General features: G+C 42.0%; 1 protein-coding gene across 2 annotated transcripts in view; it reads left to right on the top strand.

The window, feature by feature from the left end:
* Nucleotides 1–1338: 1338 nt before the first annotated feature.
* The window catches only part of UBR2 (ubiquitin protein ligase E3 component n-recognin 2), a 75665-nt gene continuing 53948 nt past the window's right edge, over nt 1339–23055 (top strand). Inside the window, exons 1-9 of one of the 2 annotated variants that reach the window (XR_008462669.1) lie at nt 1339–1479; nt 7315–7574; nt 10815–10893; nt 12079–12192; nt 15798–15925; nt 17431–17569; nt 18876–18938; nt 20244–20364; nt 22890–22997. Coding sequence is in view for 1 of the 2 variants with exons in the window: in XM_054169161.1 (XP_054025136.1) it covers nt 1402–1479; nt 7315–7574; nt 10815–10893; nt 12079–12192; nt 15798–15925; nt 17431–17569; nt 18876–18938; nt 20244–20364; nt 22890–22997 (1090 nt within the window). In the remaining variant the exon portion in view is untranslated. The remainder of the gene's footprint in view (nt 1480–7314; nt 7575–10814; nt 10894–12078; nt 12193–15797; nt 15926–17430; nt 17570–18875; nt 18939–20243; nt 20365–22889; nt 22998–23055) is intronic. The other variant, XM_054169161.1, reaches the window with a different exon arrangement.

Genomic DNA, 23055 nt, shown 5'->3' with positions numbered 1-23055 from the left:
TGGCAAAGACAGCATTCATGGACACAATTAGTACTTCAGGCAATAATAACTCAGTTTGTCTTCCCTTCCAGTTTATTCCCCTCCCATGCATTGTCTAGCTTTGGGAGTGGTAAAATGTCCAGAGCAGAAACTTCCTCAGCAGGATTTGCTGGAGGAGGCTCCAGCAGGGTGGGTCCTTACCTCTGTGAAGGCTGACAGAGTGAGAGGTGGAAGTATTCAGTTTGTGCAAGACAGTATCACAGTATCAGAGTATAACTAAGATTGGAAGAGACCCCAAGGATCATCAAGTCCAACCTGTCCCAACAGACCTCACGACTAGACCATGGCACCAAGTGCCACGTCCAATCTCCCCTTGAACACCTCCAGGGACGGTGACTCCACCACCTCCCTGGGCAGCACATTCCAATGACGAACGACTCGCTCAGTGAAGAACTTTCTCCTCACTTCGAGTCTAAACCTCCCCTGGCACAGCTTGACACTTTGATCTACACAGAAATTCCCAGTAAGCTATGGATTGTGCAGGTGCTTAGGTGCCATGTGGCCATACACACAAAGTTAGACCTGTCTGCTGGGTTTTTTTGGCCCAACTGTAATGACAGCAGTGCAGCACCGACACACAGATGAGCCTGTGGCTACCACAGCAGCACAACAGGTTCCTTGAAAGGCCTCGCAAGCAGCAGAGCCTGTGCTAACTAAAATGAAAAAGAGTTACAGGAGATGACTGTTTGTTGGTGGTGACCTGGAGGTTTACCTGAATTAGTGAGGCTGAGCTATGACACTACAGCTTGGGTCATGTGTGGCCCCAATAGGAGCCAGGGATGGAGGACTGCCCAGCAGAAGGATTTACAGCTTGTGCTGTTCAGTAGCATTTGACTTAAAGCTGTAGTTACCAGATTTACGTAATTTACCTAGGACCTTTGTTTTTCCCACCCATGCTGGGCGCTAAGAGGGCCTCCCGGGACGCGCTGGCTGCTCGCTGTCCCGCAGGCCCTCACCACGCGGGCCCGTGAGGCACTAGAGGGCTCCGGCCGCGTGCGCCGCCTGACTGCCAGCGAGACCGAGGCTGGCCCCTGCCGCGGGCATCGCTCCGCACTGCTGGAGACGAAAAGGTCAAACCACCGCCTGCCGGTGTCCGCGGCTTGGAGTGCCGAGCCTCCGGCCCTCCCCGGCCCCGGCTTGGGCCTTCGCAACGTCCCGCACCACAGCCCTCGGCGCTGGGCGCCGCCTCCGGCCAGCGGCGGCGCGCAGGGACAAGACTACAACTCCCATCAGGCCCCGCGGGCGGTGACGTGCCGGGCGGAGGCGGAGCGGAAGTGGTTTCCCCGGGCCGCACGGGCCCGGTTCCGGGTGTCTTTGCCTGCCTCGGCAGCGGCGGCGGCGGTGCGGGGACTGCGTTCGAAGATGGCGGCGGAATTGGAGGCGGAGGTGCAGGCCATTGACAGGAGCCTGATGGAGTGCTCTGCCGAGGAGATCGCCGTGGTGAGGCAGCGGGGCTGCGACGGAAGGGCGAGAAGTGCTTGGGGGAGGAAGGAGCGAGGGCTGCGAGGCCGGCGGGCGGCATTGGCCTGCCCGGCCGGCGGTGAAGCCGCGAGGACGAGGGGCCGTTCTTATATCCGGGGCGAGGCTGTGCCCGGGGGCGGGGTGCCAGCAGGCTCTCCGTGAAGGGGTGTCGCTGCCAGAGCTGGTTATTGATGGCACCCCCGGCTGGCAGCGGTGCCTCTTCCTGGCTTTAGCCTGCTGTTGTCGCCAGCTCCGCTGTTGCAGTATCCGAAATCGGTGGCAGCGAGCAGCCAGCTTTTCCTGTTGTTCTGGCTGGCGCAGGTGGCTCACCAGCCAGGCGCCTAGACGCGGTCAGCCCCTGCCGAGGGCGGCCGCGGTTCCACGTCCCTCGTCGGAGTTGGCGGCGCAAACGCCGGCGACAGGGAGGAGGCAAGCAGCCGAGAACTTTAGTTCTCCTACTTAGTTTGCAGGCTTTTCACAATTCTCTGCTGGCAGTCATCATGCATGGACGTAAGAAGATCCCCTCCCCTCCTCCACTGTTTGTCCCCAGATACGCTTTGTAGTGTTGAATTTTCTTGAGAAGGTTCTCCCTTCCTCCCTAGTATTTGGTATGCCGTCCTGGCAAAAGCTTCCACGTTAGGATTGTAAGAATGGGACGTCGGTAGAGTAAGTGTGAGTAAAGTCAATGTGATACTTGAAATAATTGACTTCTGTTTATCTGGTTTTTATCCTGCTTTTTTGGAGGAGTAGTAGAAAGGGAAGTGAGATCTGATATAGGTGCCAGACATTTGTGCATTTGAGGAACTGGGTATACATGTTAAAATGCTGGGACTGCTCACATGCACGTCTGTAGGAGAAGACCTTGACTAGCCAGCTGTCTGTCTGTATCTCAATGGGAACTATGTTGGCTGCTTTCCAAAAGAAAATAAAAGACAATGTTATAATTTAGACAATCCTCAGGTTATGCTGGTTATACCTACAGTGCAGGCAAAAAGGTATAATTAGATGGGCAGATTGGCATAGTTAGCTGTATCCTAACTAGTTTAGCTCCAGGATTAGTCTTCCTTCCCTTCAACAGCAAACCCAGTAATTCCATCAAACATTTAATAAAGTAGCCCAAGCTGAGCCCAAACTACTTTGGCTGTGTGAGTTGCAATTGGGGTTTCTTGGGTCATATCATAGATAAACCAAAGGCAGATGTGCACCAAGTGGAACACATTTAGGAACTCACTATAGGTACAAGTGCCATCTTAAATTTAGCTAATTCTTTCTCATTGTTATCCTCTGTCATCACCAACACCAGCTATATTTCAGAGAGCTGTCACTTCCAAGTTGACAATGTGCTACCAACTGAGTGCTGGTGGTACTGTCTGATTGCATAGGTAAACAATGTTTTAGCATTGTTTTTCTCCCTCCTTGGATGGTAGCTGGTAGCCCCATATTAATGAAACAAATACCTGTCCAAAGCAGTTGTTACATCACTTTAATCTTCAATTCCTCATAACAGCCAACTTAGGGATAGATTTCCAGAGGCCAACAATCAAAACAATGAAATAACTGTATCAGAACATGAGCCTACAGTGCAAATACTCATTTGCATAATTAAGACAATTATAAATGGCACTGTTTGGCTTTTGGAATGCTGAACTGAGTTGTTCCCTGGCTTATATGTGTTGTGTATTTTGTTTCCTTGGAATCTCTTACTTGGATGTGGACTTAGTAGAAACCCTGATGGACCATTAGGTATTTACTTACATAAAATATTATTTGATGAGATTTTTTTTTTCCTCCAAGGCAGTCAAAAATGGCTGCAGGAGAGTAAGTCTGAGAGGGGAGGAAGTGAGCAGGAACACACTTTCCTTTTGTATAAAAGCCTCTATTGGCTTAGTAGAACATTAGTTTATCTTATGTGTGATTTCAGATTAGAAGATAGATAAATATGAAGGGGGAACTTGCCTAAACACAAAGTGCTTTTGTTAAAGAACCAATTCCAAAGCTTTCAATAGTCTTGCTGCAGTTCATAGCCGCCTGGGTAGCAATTTAGAAAGGCAGTGCAACGTGTGTGTGCATTGGTATGGATTTCTAGCAACAGTTTTACACGCACGACAGCGCTGTGAGTTGCCTTAGGGGTGCCTCTCAGAGCGATGTGTTGCCCTGTCCTAAGCAGCCTGTAGTTCCTTCTGGTAGTCTTTCAGCCAGGATCTTAGCCTGGAGAAGAGGAGACTCAGGGGTGACCTTATTACTCTCTACAACTACCTGAAGGGAGGTTGTAGACAGACGGATGTTGGTCTCTTCTCCCAGGCAGCCAGTACACAGACACAGTCTCAGGCTGTGCCAGGGGAGGTTCAGGCTGGATGTTAGGAAAAAGTTCTATACAGAGAGAGTGATTGCACATTGGAATGGGCTGCCGGGGGAGGTGGTGGAGTCACCCACATTGGAGGTGTTCAGGAGGAGACTTGATGGGGTGCTTGGTGCCGTGGGTTAGTTGTTTGGGTGGTGTTGGATTGGTTGATGGGTTGGACGCGATGATCTTGAAGGTCTCTTCCAACCTGGTTTATTCTATGTATTCTATTCTATGCATCTGATTTTCAAAGCTGCGTGCACAATGATGTGTCAAGAACTGGTTCCACAAAGAAGCTAAGGTGCAATGGTTTTTGGTGTTGCCACACCTAACTTGCAGGCAACTAATCCCAGAATTTTGGGGATGGGAAAGCTGTTTGCTCGAGGAACAAGGATTTTCTCTGGCGAGGTATTTGAGCTTGTAGTGTACCTAACATGCACTGTGTGTTTTCTAGGAATTAGTGATGTCCCACCAAATTAAAAAGTTGACATTAAAAGGTACTTTGCTGAGAAAAATGCAGATGTGATAACTAATGTATGTCCTAGAAAATAATCTAAAAATGTTCTTACTGAGTGTGGAAGAGACTAAGTCAGTTCCACTGTGATTGGGTCAGCTCCTGGCAGTAGTAGATACTTGGCCCAAATGATTAAAGGATAAGAGGGATAGTGAAAACTTTGCTTCTTTTAATTTTTGTGTGGATTCTTCAAATCCTGGTGTGACTGGGCAGATTCTCTGTGAACTTCTAGACTTTTGGCATCCTTTTCCTATGGACTTCCTTAGAAAAAAATCTGGTCTCTGACCATCAAAGCTGGAAAATACAGAAAGATTTAGTAGACAGATTATAATTTTAAGCAGTAAACTTGGAGAAGAAGTGAGGAAAGTGCTGACAAGTTGGTTATTTAATAGGAAGTTCTGCTTCAGAAAACATATTCCAGTAGTGGAAAATAGTACAACGTTGTGGTTTTGTGTTGGGTTGATTGGTTGGTTGGTTTGTTTGTTTTTAAAAGGACAAAAATTCTGTCATTCTTAAACAGCACAAATGCTTTGAGTTTGTCTGTCTGTATCCTGAAGAACTTACTACAACTGTGTTGTCTCAAACATAAATTCTTTGGAGTAAGTCGTAAATGATTTAGAGTAACCCAGGCTGTTACATTTGATTGCCAAGCCAGTTCATTTTGGAATAATTAATTCTTGGGCTTCATGTACAGTTTTAGGTTGGCTTTTAATTTTTCCTGAAGTTGCCAAGGGGTATCTGGTTGTCATACTTACAATGAGAAATAGCATACTAAGGCTGTTTATGTTACACGGGGTTTAATCAATGCACACTTGCACTGTGTGCTTTCTCCCATTTGTTTGTTATAAAAACCTTGCAGCCTTAATTTGCAGCATAAACCTTTATAAAAGTGTAATCCACAAGACATAAATAAAACAAACGTTGCCCCTAGAGGAGTTAGTTATTTACTCTGTGTGTGTATAGAGGGAAGAAAACCCTAGAAAGAGCTGTGAGGTTTTTCAGTGGCCAGGGGAGGATTAGGCTGGACATGAGGAAATACTTCTTCACTGAAAGGGCATTGGTGGAGTCACCATCCCTGGGGGTGTTCAGATGTGTGGACATGGCACTTAGTGACATGATTTAGTGTTGACCCTTCAGTGCTGAGTCAAGAGTTGGCCTGGATGATCCTTGAGGTCTCTTCAACCAGATATAGACTAGAATAGAATAAACCAGGTTGGAAGAGACCTTAAAGATCATCGTGTCCAACCTATCATCCAGCACCACCTAACCAACTAAACCATGCAACCAAGCACCCTATCAAGTCTCCTCCTGAACACCTCCAGTGATGGTGACTCCTCCACCTCCTCAGGCAGCCCATTCCAATGGGCAATCACTGCCTCTGTGTAGAACTTCTTCCTAACCCCCAGCCTAAACCTCCCCTGGCACAGCCTGAGACTGTGTCCTCTTGTTCTGGTGCTGGTTGGCTGGGAGAAGAGACCAACCTCCACCTGGCTACAGCCTTCCTTAAGGTAGTTGTAGAGAGCAATAAGGTCACCCCTGAGTCTCCTCCAGGCTAAGCAACCCCAGCTGCCTCAGCCTCTCCTCATAGGGCTTGTGTTCCAAACCCCTCATCAACTTCGTTGCCCTTCTCTGGACACCTTCCAGCAAGTCAACATCCTTCCTAAACTGAGGGGCAAATATATCCCTTGATAGTAGGTTCAGTAATTTGGTGGCTTTTAAGAAGGCTGTCAATATTGTTTGTTACAGTTGATGGACTAAGAGAATTGTGGTGGGCTGACCTTGGCTGGACACCAGGTGCCCACCAAAGCTGCTCTATCACTTCTGTTACATTTTCTTTGCTTTGTCCAACTGAGGAAAGAAGACTTGTGAGTCAAGATAAGGATTGGCAGACATCATTCACCAGTTACCACCATAGGCAAAATGGACTCGGGGGAGATTAATTGATTACCAATCTAGTCAGAGTAGGATAATGAGAAATAAAGCCAAATCTCCAAAACACATTTCCCCACCCCCCCTGCCTTCTTCAGGGTTTAGCTTCACTCCTGATTTTCTCTACCTCCTCCCCACAGCAAGCAGAGAGCACAGGGAATGGGGGTTGCAGTCAGTTCATCACATGTCTGTGCTGCTCCTTCCTCCTCTGGGGGAAGACTCCTTGAACTGTTCCCTGCTCCAGTGTGAGGCCCCTCCAATGTAAGACAGTCCTGTGAACTTCTCCGATGTGAGTCTTTCCACTGGGCTGCTGTTCCTTATAGACTGCTCCAGTGTGTGTCCCTTCCACAGGGCCACAATTCCTGCCAACAAATGTGCTCCAGGGCGGGCTCCTCTCTCCATTGAGCCATCCTTGCAGTCCTGTCACTCCCCAAACCTTGCCACACTGGTGCAGGAATTCATGGATCTAACATCATACTTGAAAGAGTAATTCAGATAAGGTATTTTGGTGTTAGGAGGAAACAAAATCCCCTCCTTTTCATAGGTAATTCATTGAATGTAAGTAAGAAAGAACGTTACCTAATGCTGTGTTGGCCATTCTCCTTGTGCTTTTTCTCTTTGCCTGATCCTTGCCAACTCCAGGCTTCCACTGCTCCTCTGTGTCCCCAGCTGTCAGCTTCAGTCTGCACTCTAAACAAATGCAATCAGCATATTCTAAGCCTTATCCTAAAAATCACTGGTTATGCATCCCAGAGGAAAAGGTTAAAGAATTTAGTCTCTTAACTTGTGGCTTTTTATAAAGAATTTTGTAGGGCAAAAGGATGAAATGTGCAGGCAGGAAAAGAAATCACTCCTTTCCTAATGTCTGTCTTCTGTGATCATCTGGATTTGACTCTTGCAAGGAAGCATGACTTCATAGTTTTGCAATGTAATTTTGGACTTCTGGTTTGGAAATGGCCATCTCGGTGGCTAGAACTTGGGTGGCTTTATTAATTAACAGTTTGCATTCTCGTTCCTTTTCCTTCAAAAGAAATGGCTGCAGGCAAATGACCTTCAGAAAGAAGTATACCAGCATCTGGCCTATTATGTACCAAAAATATACTGCAGGGGTCCTAACCCTGCCCCACAAAGAGAAGACATGCTGGCCCAACATGTTCTGCTGGGCCCGATGGAGTGGTACCTTTGTGGCGAAGATCCTGCCTTTGGTTTCCCAAAGCTGGAGCAAGCAAACAAACCTTCCCATCTCTGTGGCCGTGTTTTCAAAGTGGGAGAGCCTACATATTCCTGCAGGTAAGTCAATTATGAGGTATTTATAATCTGTGAAGTTGGGGGTCATTCTTCAGTAAGAAGATACTGTCCTAGTGAAAAATTAGTAACCCAGATAGAGATCTCTTTTTTTCTTGAATAACCTTGCAGTGTTTCATGACTGCTGGGACCCGGGGGGGGGAAAAGGAAGGCTTTAGATTTGGAAATGGAAAATGAGTGATTACTATAATGCAGAGTGTTTTCTGTGCAAAAGAAATGCAAGATCAAGAAAAGATTGGCATGAACCATCAGTGTGATTGGAGAGTTTTGGTTAGAAGTAAGCAGGCAGGTGAATGTGCATGTAATTGAGGTGTTCAGTGTCAGCTTCTGGTGCTGATCCCGTATTCTAGACCTCTCTCCATGACCTGTTAAATCTATTGGATGCTAAAACAGGCATGCCAGCTTCTTCTTCCCTCCTTATCTCTAGATCGCTCTAAAAATATCATTTTACTTGGGAGAGGACAGTAAGTTGCTAACCAATTGCAAGTATTCAAGAGGGGATTGGATATGGCGCTCGGTGCCATGGTCTAGTCACGAGGTCTGGGGTGATAGGTTGGACTTGATGATCTTTGAGGTCTCTTCCAACCTTGGTGATACTGTGATATTTGAAAAATCCTTAATTTTAAGACAGGGTATTGTGAGCAGTATATTCATTATATTCTCTTTCCTTAACCATCTCTAGTCCAAGTTTAATTTGTATGTTCTCTGTCACAGCTGCTTCTTAATTTGTATGGGTTCTACCACTCTCTCAGACACTTGAATGCTTGGTGGAGTGACAGAGGGAGGAAATGTCTGTCTTGTTTCAAGGGTTTATTTTCCTGGGTTTCCATCCCATTTATTTACAAGGAGAGAATGATTGTTGAGAATTTTACTCTCTAGTGCTCTCTTTTTCTAGAAGTAATGTTACCTTATTGGCTTTACTGGCTGATAGGTGTTCAAGGGGAGATTGGACATGGCACTTGGTGCCATGGTCTAGTTGTGGGGTCTGTTGGGACAGGTTGGACTTGATGATCCTTGGGGTCTCTTCCAACCTTAGTTATACTGTGATACTTAACTCAGCAAGCTTCCTCTACTGCACTTTGTTTGAATGATCAGTTACAGTAGGTAGTTTTGGAAGTGTTTTGAGAGCTCCTCTATTGAGAGGGATGAGATGAAACTGGTGGATACTTTAAATACTTTGAACCAGTAAGAAAACTCCCATCTCCTCTCAGGTGTTCTTAGATTCATCCTTGACACCTGTGAGAAAGTGGAGAGATCTGGGGAGGCTGAAGACTATACAGAAAAATAATCTGTGGAAATTCTAATACCTTTCCATGAAATCTTGTTCCAAATAACTAAAACCCCAAACCTCATAACTAGTGTTTTTAATCAAGTCAAACTACATTGCAGCCTAGAAGTAGTATGTTAGTGTTCAAGTAGTCCTCCTATAGAGGAACCAAAACTGTGGGAGGTTGTAAATTTCTTGTAAACACTTACTCTTTCAACACCAACAACTCAGTGTGTGAAGAATATACTTGAGAATACTGTGAAAATAAGGAGTAATGCAACCCAGTGGTGTGGAATTTAGAGAGTGAGTAAATGCACTTTGCATGTTCAAGGGCTTTGTTTCAGAGCAAACTATTTAAATACAGCAATACAATGATGATGTCACTCATGTTAGAAAGGATATGTGGGTAGGTTCCCAATCTTCTTCTCATATCAGGGTCAACTGTGAATACAGAATATTTTTGCTGTTGCTATCAAGGTGGAGTTTTGTCTTCTTTCAATAAAGTGCTGAACACAGAGGTAAAAGTTTTAATGTTTTTTGTGTCTTAATTCTCTTTGACTTCCAGCTGATCATGAAAGACAATAAATCCATTTAAACTTTTGGAAGATACAGAAAAGAATTGTTTTGTGAGCTCCTGAAATACATTAAAAGCTGTGGCATCTCTGTGGACCTGTGAAGCCTGCAGGTCTGCCTCCTCTCTGGGTATAAGCAGCTTGATTTGTCTGAGAAGTTACTTGGAGAATGGTATCAAGTTTGCAAGTATATTGCCACACCTTCATGGCTCTGAAGAATCAGTACCTAGTATTTTGAAAGTGCTCTACTCGGTTCTGTAGGCATATTGTTCCAATAGGTGGCTTTTGACTATTTATTTATTTTTTTAATGAACAACAGCAGCAAAAAGCCATAAACATGAATTAGTCTCTCAGAAGAGCTTTGTGTGATTTTTGCCTTGGTTATTTTCATCTTTAGTAGCCCCTCTGGAGAAAATGGTATTTTATGCCTAGTGAGTCAAGGTTGCCTGATTTTCTTCAGTGGTTTAATTTATTTGGTGAAATGAAATTAAGAGAATTCTCACTAGTAACATTCCATAGGCTCTCTGGTGTTTCCTTTTGAAAAACATCAGATGTTTCTCAGATTATTGTCTTAATAGTGATCATAAGACATTCATTCTCATGGTACTTATTTTTACATTGCAAAACCTGACTCTTAATCAGCCTTCAAGTGGGTTGCCTTACCTAGGGGTGTGTGTGTTTGTTGTTTCTCAGGGAGGCAGTTAAATGTAATGCATAATTGTCTCATTCATTTGTTTAGCACTTTTCCTAGAAATACTACTGCTATCTAATCGTCATAGGTTGAGTTTTAGTCTGGTGCTGTTCATCCCATCCTGCCTAGCAGTGCTCACAGACAGGGCTTTATTGCAGGCGCTGATCTCCTGGCTGAGGAAATTTGTCTTTGACCTCTGCAGTCAGCTTGTAGGACTGCATCTAAAGGCAGAGGTTGAATCTAACCTGTTGTGTGTTTTCTTTACAGTGTCCAGTGAAAAAAATGTCTTCTCTGATTGCTGGAGATCATTAATACTTGCACTCTGTACTTGGGAGAACTTGCTTGTTTACCTGGCTGTACTGTGTTCTGTAATTCATCTGTTTGCTTATATACTTGTCTAACCTCTTGGAGGCGGTGCCTATACTGCCCAAATACAAATGCTATCCAAACAACCTTGTAAAGCCTCTTCTGGTAAGAAAGCAGACTTTTTTAAAGTCTGTTTTTCTTCATTTGTTTCCACCTTACTGGAAGCCATCCCTTGCCTCTTTCAGTATAACATAGACATTAGGCAGAAGGTTCATATGGGTGAGACTTTGAAATCACCTGTTGTAAAATCTGGAATTAAAGGCAGACTTACTTGTTTAATGCTTTTTCTTTCCCCCTCCCCCTCCCCTCTGTTTTGTTGCTGTTTTCAGAGACTGTGCAGTTGACCCAACTTGTGTGTTATGCATGGAGTGCTTTCTTGGCAGTATCCACAGAGAGCACCGATACAGGGTTAGTAATACTGCTGGAATGTGTGAGCCAGTCACTAATGTGTGTGAAACTCCTTGTTTAAAGTTTAAGAATGTATCCATAGCTTCAAAATGTTGGATCAACACAAAGTTTGAAACTCTTTCTGTAGAAATCTTAACAAAAATGAGTGTGTTGATCTACATGGAAATTCTGAAAGTTAACCCTTTAAAACATCAAGTAAATCCATTTTATGCACAGCAGTTCATCTTACAAATAGGAGAATGTTATTTTTAACACATGTGCTTTAGTGGCTGTGACAGCATTAGCTTTTGACTTGCCTTGAGTTTGATTGTTTTTGAAATGGTATTGAAAAACCTTTGTTAAGAAACCCCTTTTATTTGAGACTTACTTCCTTTAAATGCCTGAGATATCGGACTCTGTACAGCAGCTGGATTTTTGTTTGTTCTTAAAGCTAAAATGGAAGACTGGAACTGTAGATCCTGTTTATTTTAGTAATATATTGCTACTACTGGTGCAGATTAGTTCAGAAAAACCCTACAAACAAAATCAAGAAGCCCTTGGAGTGTTTTTAAACTAAGAAGCTAAGAGAAAACTGCTATAGCAGCCTTCTTGTAAATCTGGATTCTATGAATCAAGTTAATAGCTGGGGTTGCAAAAGAGTTGTACTACACTGATTAATTTGAGATGGTCCTGGCTTTAAAATAAGTTTTATTGAATCAGTATAAATTATATCTTTGCAGTTTTCAGACTTTTTTTTTTCCTGTGCTTAGTAAGATTTATCTGAGCTATTTAAAGTTTTGTTTGTAAACTCATTTTACTGTAAAGAGCACATTTTTTACTCCCTGTGTAGTAGTGCTACGTGAAACGATTGAGCTTTGTTCGGGTGACAAATGGGAGAATTTGAAATGCTAGGGATGGCATTGCAAAGAGATTCACAGAAACTGGAAAGCAGGAAGAGCCCACTGCCTTCAGGTGGGGCAAACTGGGGGTGTTGGAAGACTCTTATTTACTTATTTTTTGGCAAAGATAGATTAATTAGATAAGCTTTCAGCCACCATGGAGGTAGACATGGTTTCACTGCTGTTTTAGCGTGGTGCTAGCTAAAGCTGTCAGGTATTGTGATTGTGGTTTTGTAGTTTTAGCTCTTGATGTGCATGTATGTATGTGTGTATTTACATGAACTGTTTTGATCTTCAATAATTTTAGATGACAACATCAGGTGGAGGAGGTTTCTGTGACTGTGGTGATACAGAAGCTTGGAAAGAAGGTCCTTACTGTCAGAAGCATGAACTTAACACTTCAGAGACTGCAGAAGAAGAGGTGATAGCAATTGAAGCATTGTGTTTCAAAACATTGTTGTGTATGTGTGTACATATATATATGTATAAAAAAAGTCATAGGAGGTTATTTTTAGGCTTCTGTGCCATATGTGTGAGAGAGGATGAAATTTAATAGTAATATTGGAATGACAGTGTGCCACACAAAGTGTTCTAATTTAGGGAGTTATTTAGAATGACATTTTCTACTTGAAGGCTTCGCTCTGTGCATTCTTGGTTGCCTCTGCAGCTCCAGTTCTATTTCTTTGTTTTCTCTGAGTTACTCTGAAAGGTAGAGGGAGTCTGCCACGTGATTACAAAACCATCTCTGTGTAGTCACGAAGCTGTCTGTGCAGCATATGCTTTGACTCTTACTGGAGTAAAGTGCACAGATTTTAAATCAAAGTGATTTGCTGTTACAGCATGAGCGCCGCCAGCCCTGCTGCCCTCTCAGGCACACACATGAGAGATGCTGAGTTGTGTCAGGTCTCTCCTCTCTCTCTGGGGCTCCCTGTCTCTGGGAACCCCCTGTTCTCTGAAAACCACCGCACAGCCACAGAGCTTGCTGGTGCTGATGCCTTGCAGTTCATGGTCTGAGCCTCATCAGTGAGGAGAAACTCTTGGCCCATGAGATGCATCAGACAAATTCCCAACATCACCTTGTCTAGTCCACATAGTACCTGCAGACAGCCTTAGTCTCTTCTGCCCCAGCACTAGGCACCAAAGGTCCTTCTAGCAAGGCATTGATATTCTTCAGTCACATGAGATCCAAGATGTGGCCAGACGATGACAGTGGATGGGGCACACAGCAAGCCCAGAAGAAACATAGTTCTGATCTATCACATTTCTGATCCATCACAGCTTAGACAATGCTGGCTAATGCTGTCCTTGTGTGCTCCTTGCAGAAAATGTCCCATGCCCCCAGATCTGTTTAATCCTTGAGCAGGCTTCTTACCCCCAGGCAGATAAACCACAAGACCTCCTTTCCTACCACAGCATTACAAAGTGTGCACAGCTCCGCAGGCCCTTTCTGCTGTTTCCTAGGTCCACAGTTCTGCAGGACCAGAGGCAGAAGTACAGCTGGAGGAAAGATCAGCCCCATCTGCAGTGGGCAGCACCAAGCTTTGCTCGTCCTGTGAAGGACATGGACAAGCCAGCAAGTAGCTCTGCAGGAAGCTGCCCCTGGAACAAGATGCTTTCATCCCATAAGAGGCCATTTGAGGGATTAATACAGAGGAATCTTCCGTTAGTCTACTCTAGTGCAGAGAGGGCAGAGGAAGAAGGGACTCTGGCTTGGCAGACCAGGCAGTGTGGGGAAGGCTGGGGAAAGGCTTTGTGAAAGCAGTGCACAAAGCCAGGGTCTGAGGTGGACAGCTGTCCTTCATCCACAGCAGCTTTTAAAAGAAGGTTTCTACCCTTAATGATCTGGGATTAGAGATCTGTAAAAGCTTGTTTGTATGGAGAAAGTAAATAGAGAACATACTTTCATCATTTCTTAGGGGATAACAACTTGGCCATGCAAAAAGGCATGCTACTTCTTACAGTATGATTTCAAGCTGTGTGTTGCAAAACACCATTGTTATTAAGTTATATATGCTCAAAAAGAAATGTAACACATTTGTAAAGGGAAGAAATGATCAGTGGCCATTTAAGATGGCAGATACCATCTTTGGTGTGGAAAGTATTGCTGTCTTAAGTGAATGGAAACCAGAGGAGCATTCTGTCCTTCACAGATACTAGGTGAAGAGTATAAGAGGTGATCATCTCAGGAATGAGTATGGGTGGTTTGGTTTCTGGTCTGGCCACTTGCATCTTAAGTAATACAATTTCTTTGAGTTTGTTTGTTGGGTATTTTTGGAAGTGAAAATGTAAGGCAAATATTTGTAGTTATTTTGCTGATCTGGTGGTTCCATGAAGCAGCTATAAGAGTATTTGCAGTGACAGCAGCCCTTCTGATTCCCATTCTCACTATCTCAACCTTAAGACTCTAGCACTGCTGCAAGTGCTTGCCACTTGATCTACCTGCCAGCCTGCATTAGCCTAGCAGCCTTAGAAAACTCTTGTTCTAAAATCTTGGGTGGACTGCTACTTTTGTGTCCAAAGGTGTCACACAGTGAGTGACTGACAGAAAAACTAAGATATTGAGAAGGCTTTGTGTTTCTTCTATGAATGAAGGAGACTGAGATGTCTTACCTTATGCAACGTTGGTTTTGAGGTAGATCAAGGCTTATTTGTTGAGCATTATTGGAGCCTGTTTTCTGTCTTGCCCAGGTATGTCTTTGACAGTGCTGGGAATGGAGACAGTACTGCTGCTTAAGACTTGTCTTTGATCCTGGTGACAGTTTTCTATACTCTAGATAGGTTTTAAATGAAGCAAAGAAAGAGGAATGGCAGTTGTTAACATTCCTGTTGCACTTCCAGGGATTGGGGGTCGTGTGTGTATGTATGAACTTTACTAGTATGGGTGAATAGCTGAATGTCAAGGTCCTCCTGTAGGCAATACAGACTTAGGTTCTGAGAAGGTTATTGTGGCAGCTTTGATACTACACAAACTGTAGTGAAAAAGAATTTGGTATTAGGTAATCCTAAAATAGAAATTGAAATACTGTTAAACATTTTAATTGGCTAACAGTTACATACACTGCAAAATACCAAATGATGAATTGAGTCAGTGACCCAATGGATAGTATATACCCAGGACACCTGCAAAGCATGCCATGTTCCCTTCCCAGATGTGTAGAAGAGGGATATTTGAAATATTTGAAGTAGAATTTGAAATATTAGAAGTAGAATCCTTTTAGAGAAGAGGATATTTGTTCTCAATTGTCCCACATATCCCTTGAAATGGATTGGAAGGAAATGGTAGTGGTGTACTGCCTGATTCAGAGTTGGCAGTGGTTCTTATTTGCTGCTCAAGAAAGTAGTCTCTTTGATTTTTCTAGGCTAAAGGCAGCACTCCTTTTCCTCCCCCTCCTCATTTCAGTTCCCCTACCTACAGCAGCACCTGCCTGTGAACAAGAGTTGAGATAAGGGCAGATGACCATAAAATACCTGTTTACCTTTAAGCATTCAGAACTGCAGAATGTAAGAGATGTCCTCTATAAATCCTGATCCTGGTGTGTTGGATGTTGTATAAGCTTGGATATATAAGACCTCTAGAAGTGTGCTGCATATAAATCAAGGCAATAGCTGCATAACTGTTTGTGTTCTGCTGTTTACTAATTTTGGTAAGTAGATGCAGTGACTTGGGACTGGTTTTGAAGGCCTCATGGAAGAAGCACATTTTAATAATGCTGAGGTTAAAAGCTCTGGAGAAGAACTATCTTAGAAGGTGTGCAGAAGTGGAAAGAGTAAAAGTGAAAATGGAGAAGTGTTTGAAAATTTTAAGTAGATGATCAAAGGCAAGTTGATATTTAGGTACTGAATGTTAGATTACTACTTAAGTGATTGGAGTGAAAGCTGGGGGGAAAAACCCCCTGGAATTATTACTGACTCTGTTCCTTTCAAATGTAGTCATTTAAAGATGTTTACATCTTTGACAGAGGTGCAAATTGGACAAGGTTTTGAGTGTCATTTAATTTCTCAAATGCTGTTATATCTATTTTCCAGGATCCTCTTGTACACTTACCAGAAGATATGGTAGCAAGAGCTTATAATATTTTTGCCATCACATTTAAATACGCCGTGGATATTTTAACATGGGAAAAGGAAAATGAATTGCCTGGCCTAGAAATGAGGTAAGTATAGTATTTGTCTTCTGCATTTTGAAGGCTTGCAGATATTTACAACAGTAAATGCAAGTTCCAATTTTAAGTATCTTTTCTGCCTTTCCTAAAATTGTCAGGAATGTTTTGTAGACAGTGGACTAAAATAATTTTAATAGATTTGTTTTTCTCATAGTTTTTTACTTCTGTGATTATACAGCAATGATGAAACAACATTTCTGTGACAGCTTTGCATTCTTAATATTGAGAGGGAAGTATTAGAAAATAAATTGGAATAGAATAGAATTAACCAGGTTGGGAAAGACCTTTCAGATCATCAAGTCTAACTTACCACCCAACACCATCTAATCAACTGAACCATAACACCAAGTGCCTCATCCAGTCTCCTCCTAAACACCTCCAGTGATGGTGACTCCACCACCTCCCTGGGCAGCACATTCCAATGGCCAATCTCTCTTTCTGGGAAGAAATTCTTCCTAACATCCAGCCTAAACCTCCCCTGGTGCAGCTTGAGGCTGTGTCCTCTTGTTCTGGTGCTGGTTGCCTGCGAGAAGAGACCAACCCCAACCTGGCTACAACCTCCCTTAAGGTAGTTGTAGACAGCAATGAGGTCTTCCCTGAGCCTCCTCTTCTCAGGCTAAGCAACCCCAGCTCCCTCAGCCTCTCCTCACAGGGCTGTGTTCCAAACCCCTCCCCAGCTTTGTTGCCCTTCTCTGGACACCTTCCAGCATCTCAACATCTTTCCTAACCTGAGGGGCCCAGAACTGGACACAGGACTCAAGGTGTGGCCTAAGCAGTGCAGTACCCTAGAAGAAGTGGCAGATTAATTTCCTACGATCAAAGTTACTGGAATTCTGATGGCAAAGGCATTTTGTACTGTTTATGGTCCACTTTTTACAAACTTTGAAGCAGTACAGAATGTGTAAGTGTTTGTAACATGACAGCTATGAGGAATTTGTGATGTCTTGTTCGTATCTTTGGTTATAAGAGTAGGAATGCTGTGTAAATAAACAATGGGAACTGAGAGATTGCACTGAATCTATATAAGCTTAGGAAGTTGTGGTTTTGAAGATTGTGAAGTTTGGGCTTTTTAAGAGTCTGCCAAGTTTTTCCTGTCTAATATTCCTTTGTGTATATTAGGGATACAGGTGTGGCGAATTAATGCCAAGCCTGGTGAAATCTCTAAGACGCTATGAAGGAATGTCTTGAGTACAGCTGCTCTGGAAGGAAGTGTGTTTTCCTTAGGAACAAACTATCCATTCATAATCAACTACTTGGACTTAAGTATTGTCCTAAGAGCCTGCTCATTTTGGACTTAATCCTGAAGGAAAGTTGCATATCTCTGTAAGGCCCAGGGATGGTCAGGCCTTTTCACATTGCTGACAGATACTCATGTATGGCAAAGGAAGGCCACTCTTGGGTTGTCTTGCTGCTGGGAAAACTTTGCTGAACTAGGAATTGCTTTGTTTAAAAATTACATTACTTCAGATGATACAAATTCAATCCTTGCTTTGAAGTGAGAAGAGTGACACTTACTACTGCATGCTGTTCAATGATGAAGTCCATACCTACGAACAAGTTATTTATACTCTTCAGAAGGCTGTCAACTGCACACAGAAGGAAGCGATTGGCTTTGCAACAACAGTAGATAGAGATGTAAGTCAATTAATTGATAGAACCTTCAATTATACTTGCCCTACTGTTTATTTTATACAACTACACTTCCTGCTGTTTGTTTTACCAAAGGGTGTGGTTAATGTGGTTGAGCACTCTGTGTCAGGTTGCCCTAAAATGTCCTAACTCGTTGGCCAACCCAAATCAGACCTAATACTGAATATATATTCCAATGCAATTGCATTCCAGTCAGTCTTGTGAGTGTAGATAGCAGGGTGTCTCTCACTCTTCTGTCAAAGACAGGCAGCAGCTTTAGCTCATCCCTTACTGCACACCATGGAGCTGGCATTGAAAGAGCCCCGATATGTGCTCAAAGATTGAGAAATACTTCTCAAAGTAATGCCAGTCAACTGTGAAAGATAAGATCCATAATTGCTTTTGTTATGATGATCATGGAACTATTTGTGTGGTTTTAAAAATTCAGGTCTTGTTCACAACTGTCAAATGATAATGACAGGAAGAGGTCAACCTTTTCATACAGCATTGGGATAGAATAACCAGTTCACAATCACTGCGTGCTGACTATAACTCTTAATTATTTTTGTCATGTCAGTACCCTTCAAGATTTCTCTCTGGTCCCTGAGTATGTAAATGGTGACTTGAACACATGCTGTGTAATGTAGGATGCACCTTGGAGATTTTTTTCCCCTACTATTAATTCCTGTCCCACTTCTAAATACATACATGAATGTATATGTATATAAATATATACATATGCCTCTCTGTGTGTGTAAAAGAAATCAGAAGATTATGCCTGAAACAATGATTTGGCATCAGACCAGATCTAAAATCTCAGTGTGTGTAATACACTATAAATTGAATCAACTATTTTAATGCATGTACTGACAATATAGAAGGATTAGAAACCTTCCAGTGTTGAAATAAACCAAGTGCTTTAGTTGTACGTTTAATACACCAATTAGCTTTAATATCTGCTTTTGAAAACCTTCAAAATCTACCAAAACTTGCCACATTAGTACAAAAGATTGGTTTTCAGTATTTTAAATAAAAGAAGTGTGATGGTTAGGTCTTGAAAGTAATATTAAGCAGAGAACATTTAATGCATCAGGTAACTGCATATATGAATAGAATTTTCTTTTGTTTTTGAAAGTATTTGGGAATCCAAGTATGCAATGCTGTAAAGTACTTCAAAAAGTGAAAACCAGCATAGAGTGGTTAATGTGCATCTGAAAGTTGTTTTCCTGTATCTGTTATGCTAATGTAAAGCACAGCATTGGAACTTCTTGTTTAGAAGCTGGTGGTAATGTTGCTTCTTTACACATTCAAGGGGCGTAGGTCTGTTCGGTACGGAGACTTTCAGTACTGTGATCAAGCAAAATCAGTGATAGTGGTAAGTAATACTAGCTACTTACTTGCCTTATCTTAATCAGAAAGAGAGTTTGCTACATGATTTTGTGATATAACAGTAATGACTCTTTAGTGTGTCCACTACTTTGTATTATTAAAATACATTTACAATATGCACAAGGGGGGTGTCAAAATGCAGCTTCGTGCTGTTTGTTGTCTTGTTTGGGTTTTTTTCCTACTAAAATAATTTCCTAGGAAGAAATTCCTAGACAACTTTTCCCTTCAGAAAACAGAATTTGTACAGGAACTTGAAATAAAACTTTTAGAAATCCATGCCAGTTCAGATCACTGATATTCAGCCACTTCAGTTTTTTGTCTCTAGTATGAAGTTTGTCTCTCACAGCCACAACTATGGGTGTTGCTACTGATTGAATCCAAGTGTGAAACTATGAATACACTTTCATTTTGCATGGGTGTGTATATATTCATAATACCTGTATATTAGTGTTCTTCTATGTAAGAACATGAGAATGAGGTTTTCTAAACTACTTAATCATGTGAAATAATTAGTTCATGCTGCTACCACTGAAAAGCAAAGACTGCAACTAGAGTTTTAGGCTTTAAACTATTAAAGGTATCTTGAAAACATTAGCATCTTTAAACATACACTTGTGCAACGTTTTTAACTTGCCACCAATGCAGTCAACAAATGACTTCTATGTGTAATGTCTTAACTATTAGGGTTTCTATAAAAGAGATGGGGGAAAATGCTTCAATTGTTGCTTTAACTCTGTGTCTCTCATTTGTAGCTTTGAAAATAGTACATGACTAAAGAGTTTCTTTATTGCTGGACTGCTGTATGACTTGTACATCATGTTGTGAGAAACGTGCACAGCTGTCAGGGTTGTGCATGGGATTGCTTATCAGTAGAATGCAGCAGATCAGTGTATACAGTGATAAGGGGCCAGGGGTGGAAAATGGATTGACCTAAATATGTTGATATTGCATAGGATGATCCCTCAAATATTAATAGGGTAATTATGTTCTTGGTTTATCCCTATGTAGGTGTTAGTAATCAGAATGTTTATTAATATTGCAAGTTACTTAAATTAATCCTAGAAATCACAGAATGTTAGGGGGTGAAAGTGCCTTATAGATCATCTGGTCTGCCCCGCCTGCCAAAGCAGGATCACCTAGAGCAGGCTACAAAGGAATGCATCCAGGCAGGTTTTGAAAGACTCCAGAGGAGGAGACTCTGTTTCTGTACAGAAAAACATTCTATAGTCTTCAACATGCATTGCCCTTATTCTATAGTCTTCAACATGCATTGCCTTTTTTTCTTTTGAAGAGAAATACCAGTCGCCAGACAAAGCCATTGAAGGTACAAGTTATGCATTCGTCTATTGTTGCCCATCAGAGCTTTGGTTTGAAGCTTCTAACTTGGCTTGGCAGTGTTATTGGATATTCAGGTGGGCAAACTTCAACTCTTTTGAGATAAGTTAGAAAATATTTGTGAGGCAAGCTGAATTTCTGAAGCAATTTTGTTTGCCTATTTCAGATATGTAATGTAAGCCAAAGCTGTTTATCACCTGTCAGACTTGGTTCTGTTTCTCTTGTTGGAGTGCTGTTCTAACTTTTGTATCAAGGTGCTACTAGTCTTACTCAGTGTTCCTGGATACTGTTTTCTGTTCAGTTGCTGTTGAATAGAAGCTGAGGATTGGTGTCAAATGCAGTATGCCAACAAGCTACTTTTTAGTCCCTAGTTTGTCTGAAATGAATGCAGTAAACTGAAAATAACCTGATTAGATAAAAGAAAATTATTCAGAAGTAATTTGATGAATGCTGATTAAAGTGCTTGCTTCAGACTTTTGGCTAAGTAGAACAACAGAAAAGGCAAGGATGGGTGGAGGTTTTGGATTAATTATAGAAGCCAAGTATGAATCAGAAATTTAGAACGAGATTTCTTCAAAGGAATCAAGATGCACACAGTTTTTATGGAACAGCTCTGTTTTTATTTTGACTTGGTTTCTCCTTTATCCTGATGAATCATAAGGTTGTGAAGATGTGGAACATGAGGGAAAATAAAAGGAAAATGTGTCAAACTGCTGATACCTAGAAACATAGACACAGTTCCCAATGCACTGTGTGCTCTATGCATCTGTAAATGTTAGTAAGAATTCATGGCAAGGCATACTCAGCAGTGGTACTGCTTGTATCTTCTGCTTAGGTGCAAGATTACTTTAAAGATTGCATGTTTTACACTGATAGTTGAAGAACTAGCCAAGGTTTCAGGCACAGGGTCTCTACCATGTTGCCATTTTTGAAAGATAAGTAGTTTTTCTGTTAATTTATAAAGACAGTAAATCCAGCTTTTGAAAGGTTAAGGCTGCAGTTTAACATTTTGCTAGTGTTGCTGGCAAATAATAGAGAGACATGAAGATATTTAATTTCTGAGATAGTTTTTCCTTTCAGTGTAACATGTAGCCAGGCACTGTTTTTCTCATTTCTCTTTTTAAGCCCAGTTCTGCACCATGTCATTTGTGCCAGGTGCTGAAGTCACTTTTCAGCACTGCATTCAAATGACTTTTTTTTTGCAACTGTAATATGTTAATGGAGCATCACGTTACAGATGAAAGCATTTATAGTTTGATTTGTGTGTAGTGGTTTTGAAGTCCTGCAGAGTTTATTTTAAATGCAGGGTCCTCTATAATTCAGAAGGACAAAAGTGTTTGATGGTAGCGTTTTGTTTGTGACCTACATGCTCAGCTGCTTGCAGTGCCTTACCTGCCTTGGGACACAGTCTTGCAGCGTGTTCTGGAGTCTGGTTTTGTAAAACAGACTCTTGAAAAATATGGTTTTCCTTAGCTTTTCAACAAAGGCACCCAAGCATCTGGGCTCTGCTTAATCTTTCAAACAGAATGTTGCTGCTCATCTGTAATGTGGAATGATAGCATTGCACCGTGTAGGTAGTTACACTTAAATGGCCCTGACCAAGGGGCACTTGGCAGTGAAGAGATCTGCTGTGCCAAAGGCTGAGTAATTGTTATGAAATGAATGTCAAACTCTTGTCAGTGAATAAAAGGAAAAACCACACCATGCAATTTTGTCATGGACTTGACTACCACATCCTTGCTAGCATATGTCAGTTCTTCAGGAGTAAGCATGTTTGGTATTGTCGAGCAACACAGTTAACTTTCATAACAATCATTGGAATGCACGTTGCAAGGCAAAAACCCCCAACTGCTATAGGGCTTCACAGGATGTATAGAATGTATACATGACACTAAGCTGTGTAGAATAGTATACATGGCACTAATCCACTGCCAGCTTTGGCTAAGAAGCTGAGGTGGCTGAGCAGTGTGCAGAAATAAGTCATATAGTTGTGCTAGCGAATATACACTACCTGCAGTGCAAAGCTGGGCTGGACCTTGTCAATATGAGTGTGCTTACGTGGTGTTCCATTGCAGATGCAGGCTTCTCTGCAAGCATATAGCAACTTACACATTTATGTAATAACAATTATTACTGCTTTCCATAAGAATAAAATATGTAGAGAAGTGTTAAAATAGCAGCAGCTAGTGAGTGTAAAAAAACCTCATATGTGAGTGTGAGTCTTTTCATAGATTAATTATATTTTCCTTTTGTTAGGACTATTAACAAGACAATTATAAGCTAGAAGATTAGCCTGCTGTCTAATATTTCTTCTATTAGTAAGCAGGCAGCACTTTCAGGAAAACATGTTTTTGTTTGATAACTTTGAAACAAATTGTGTGGCTGATTTTTTTTTTTCACAAGGCTCCTATTTTTCTGTAAGGTTAGTGAGAAACTTGCAAGGTGTTAAAATACTTGTTTCTGTTGGCAAAATATGAGCAGTATCAAGGAAAAGAGGGCCCTGTAGCTTCTACTGTGTCTCATGAGAATTCTACTCTGTCAAAATAATGTACAAGTTTGCATTTGAACTGTAACTAACTTGTATCACTTAATCTTCATGAAGATGGCCTGCGTCGAATATTGTGTCAGGTTGGCTTACAAGAGGGGCCGGATGGTGATAATTCTTCTCTTGTGGATAAACTGATGCTGTATGATTCTAAACTGTGGAAAGGTGAGTTTTCTCAAGACTTCTGGAAAATGCTAAACAATGCTATGCATAAAAGTTTTCC

This window comes from Dryobates pubescens, chromosome 2 (genome assembly GCF_014839835.1).
Source record: "Dryobates pubescens isolate bDryPub1 chromosome 2, bDryPub1.pri, whole genome shotgun sequence".
In the NCBI taxonomy this organism is placed as follows: domain Eukaryota; kingdom Metazoa; phylum Chordata; class Aves; order Piciformes; family Picidae; genus Dryobates; species Dryobates pubescens.
The sequence above is the reverse complement of the archived record's forward strand: the minus strand, read 5'-3'. Positions and strand labels throughout refer to the sequence as shown.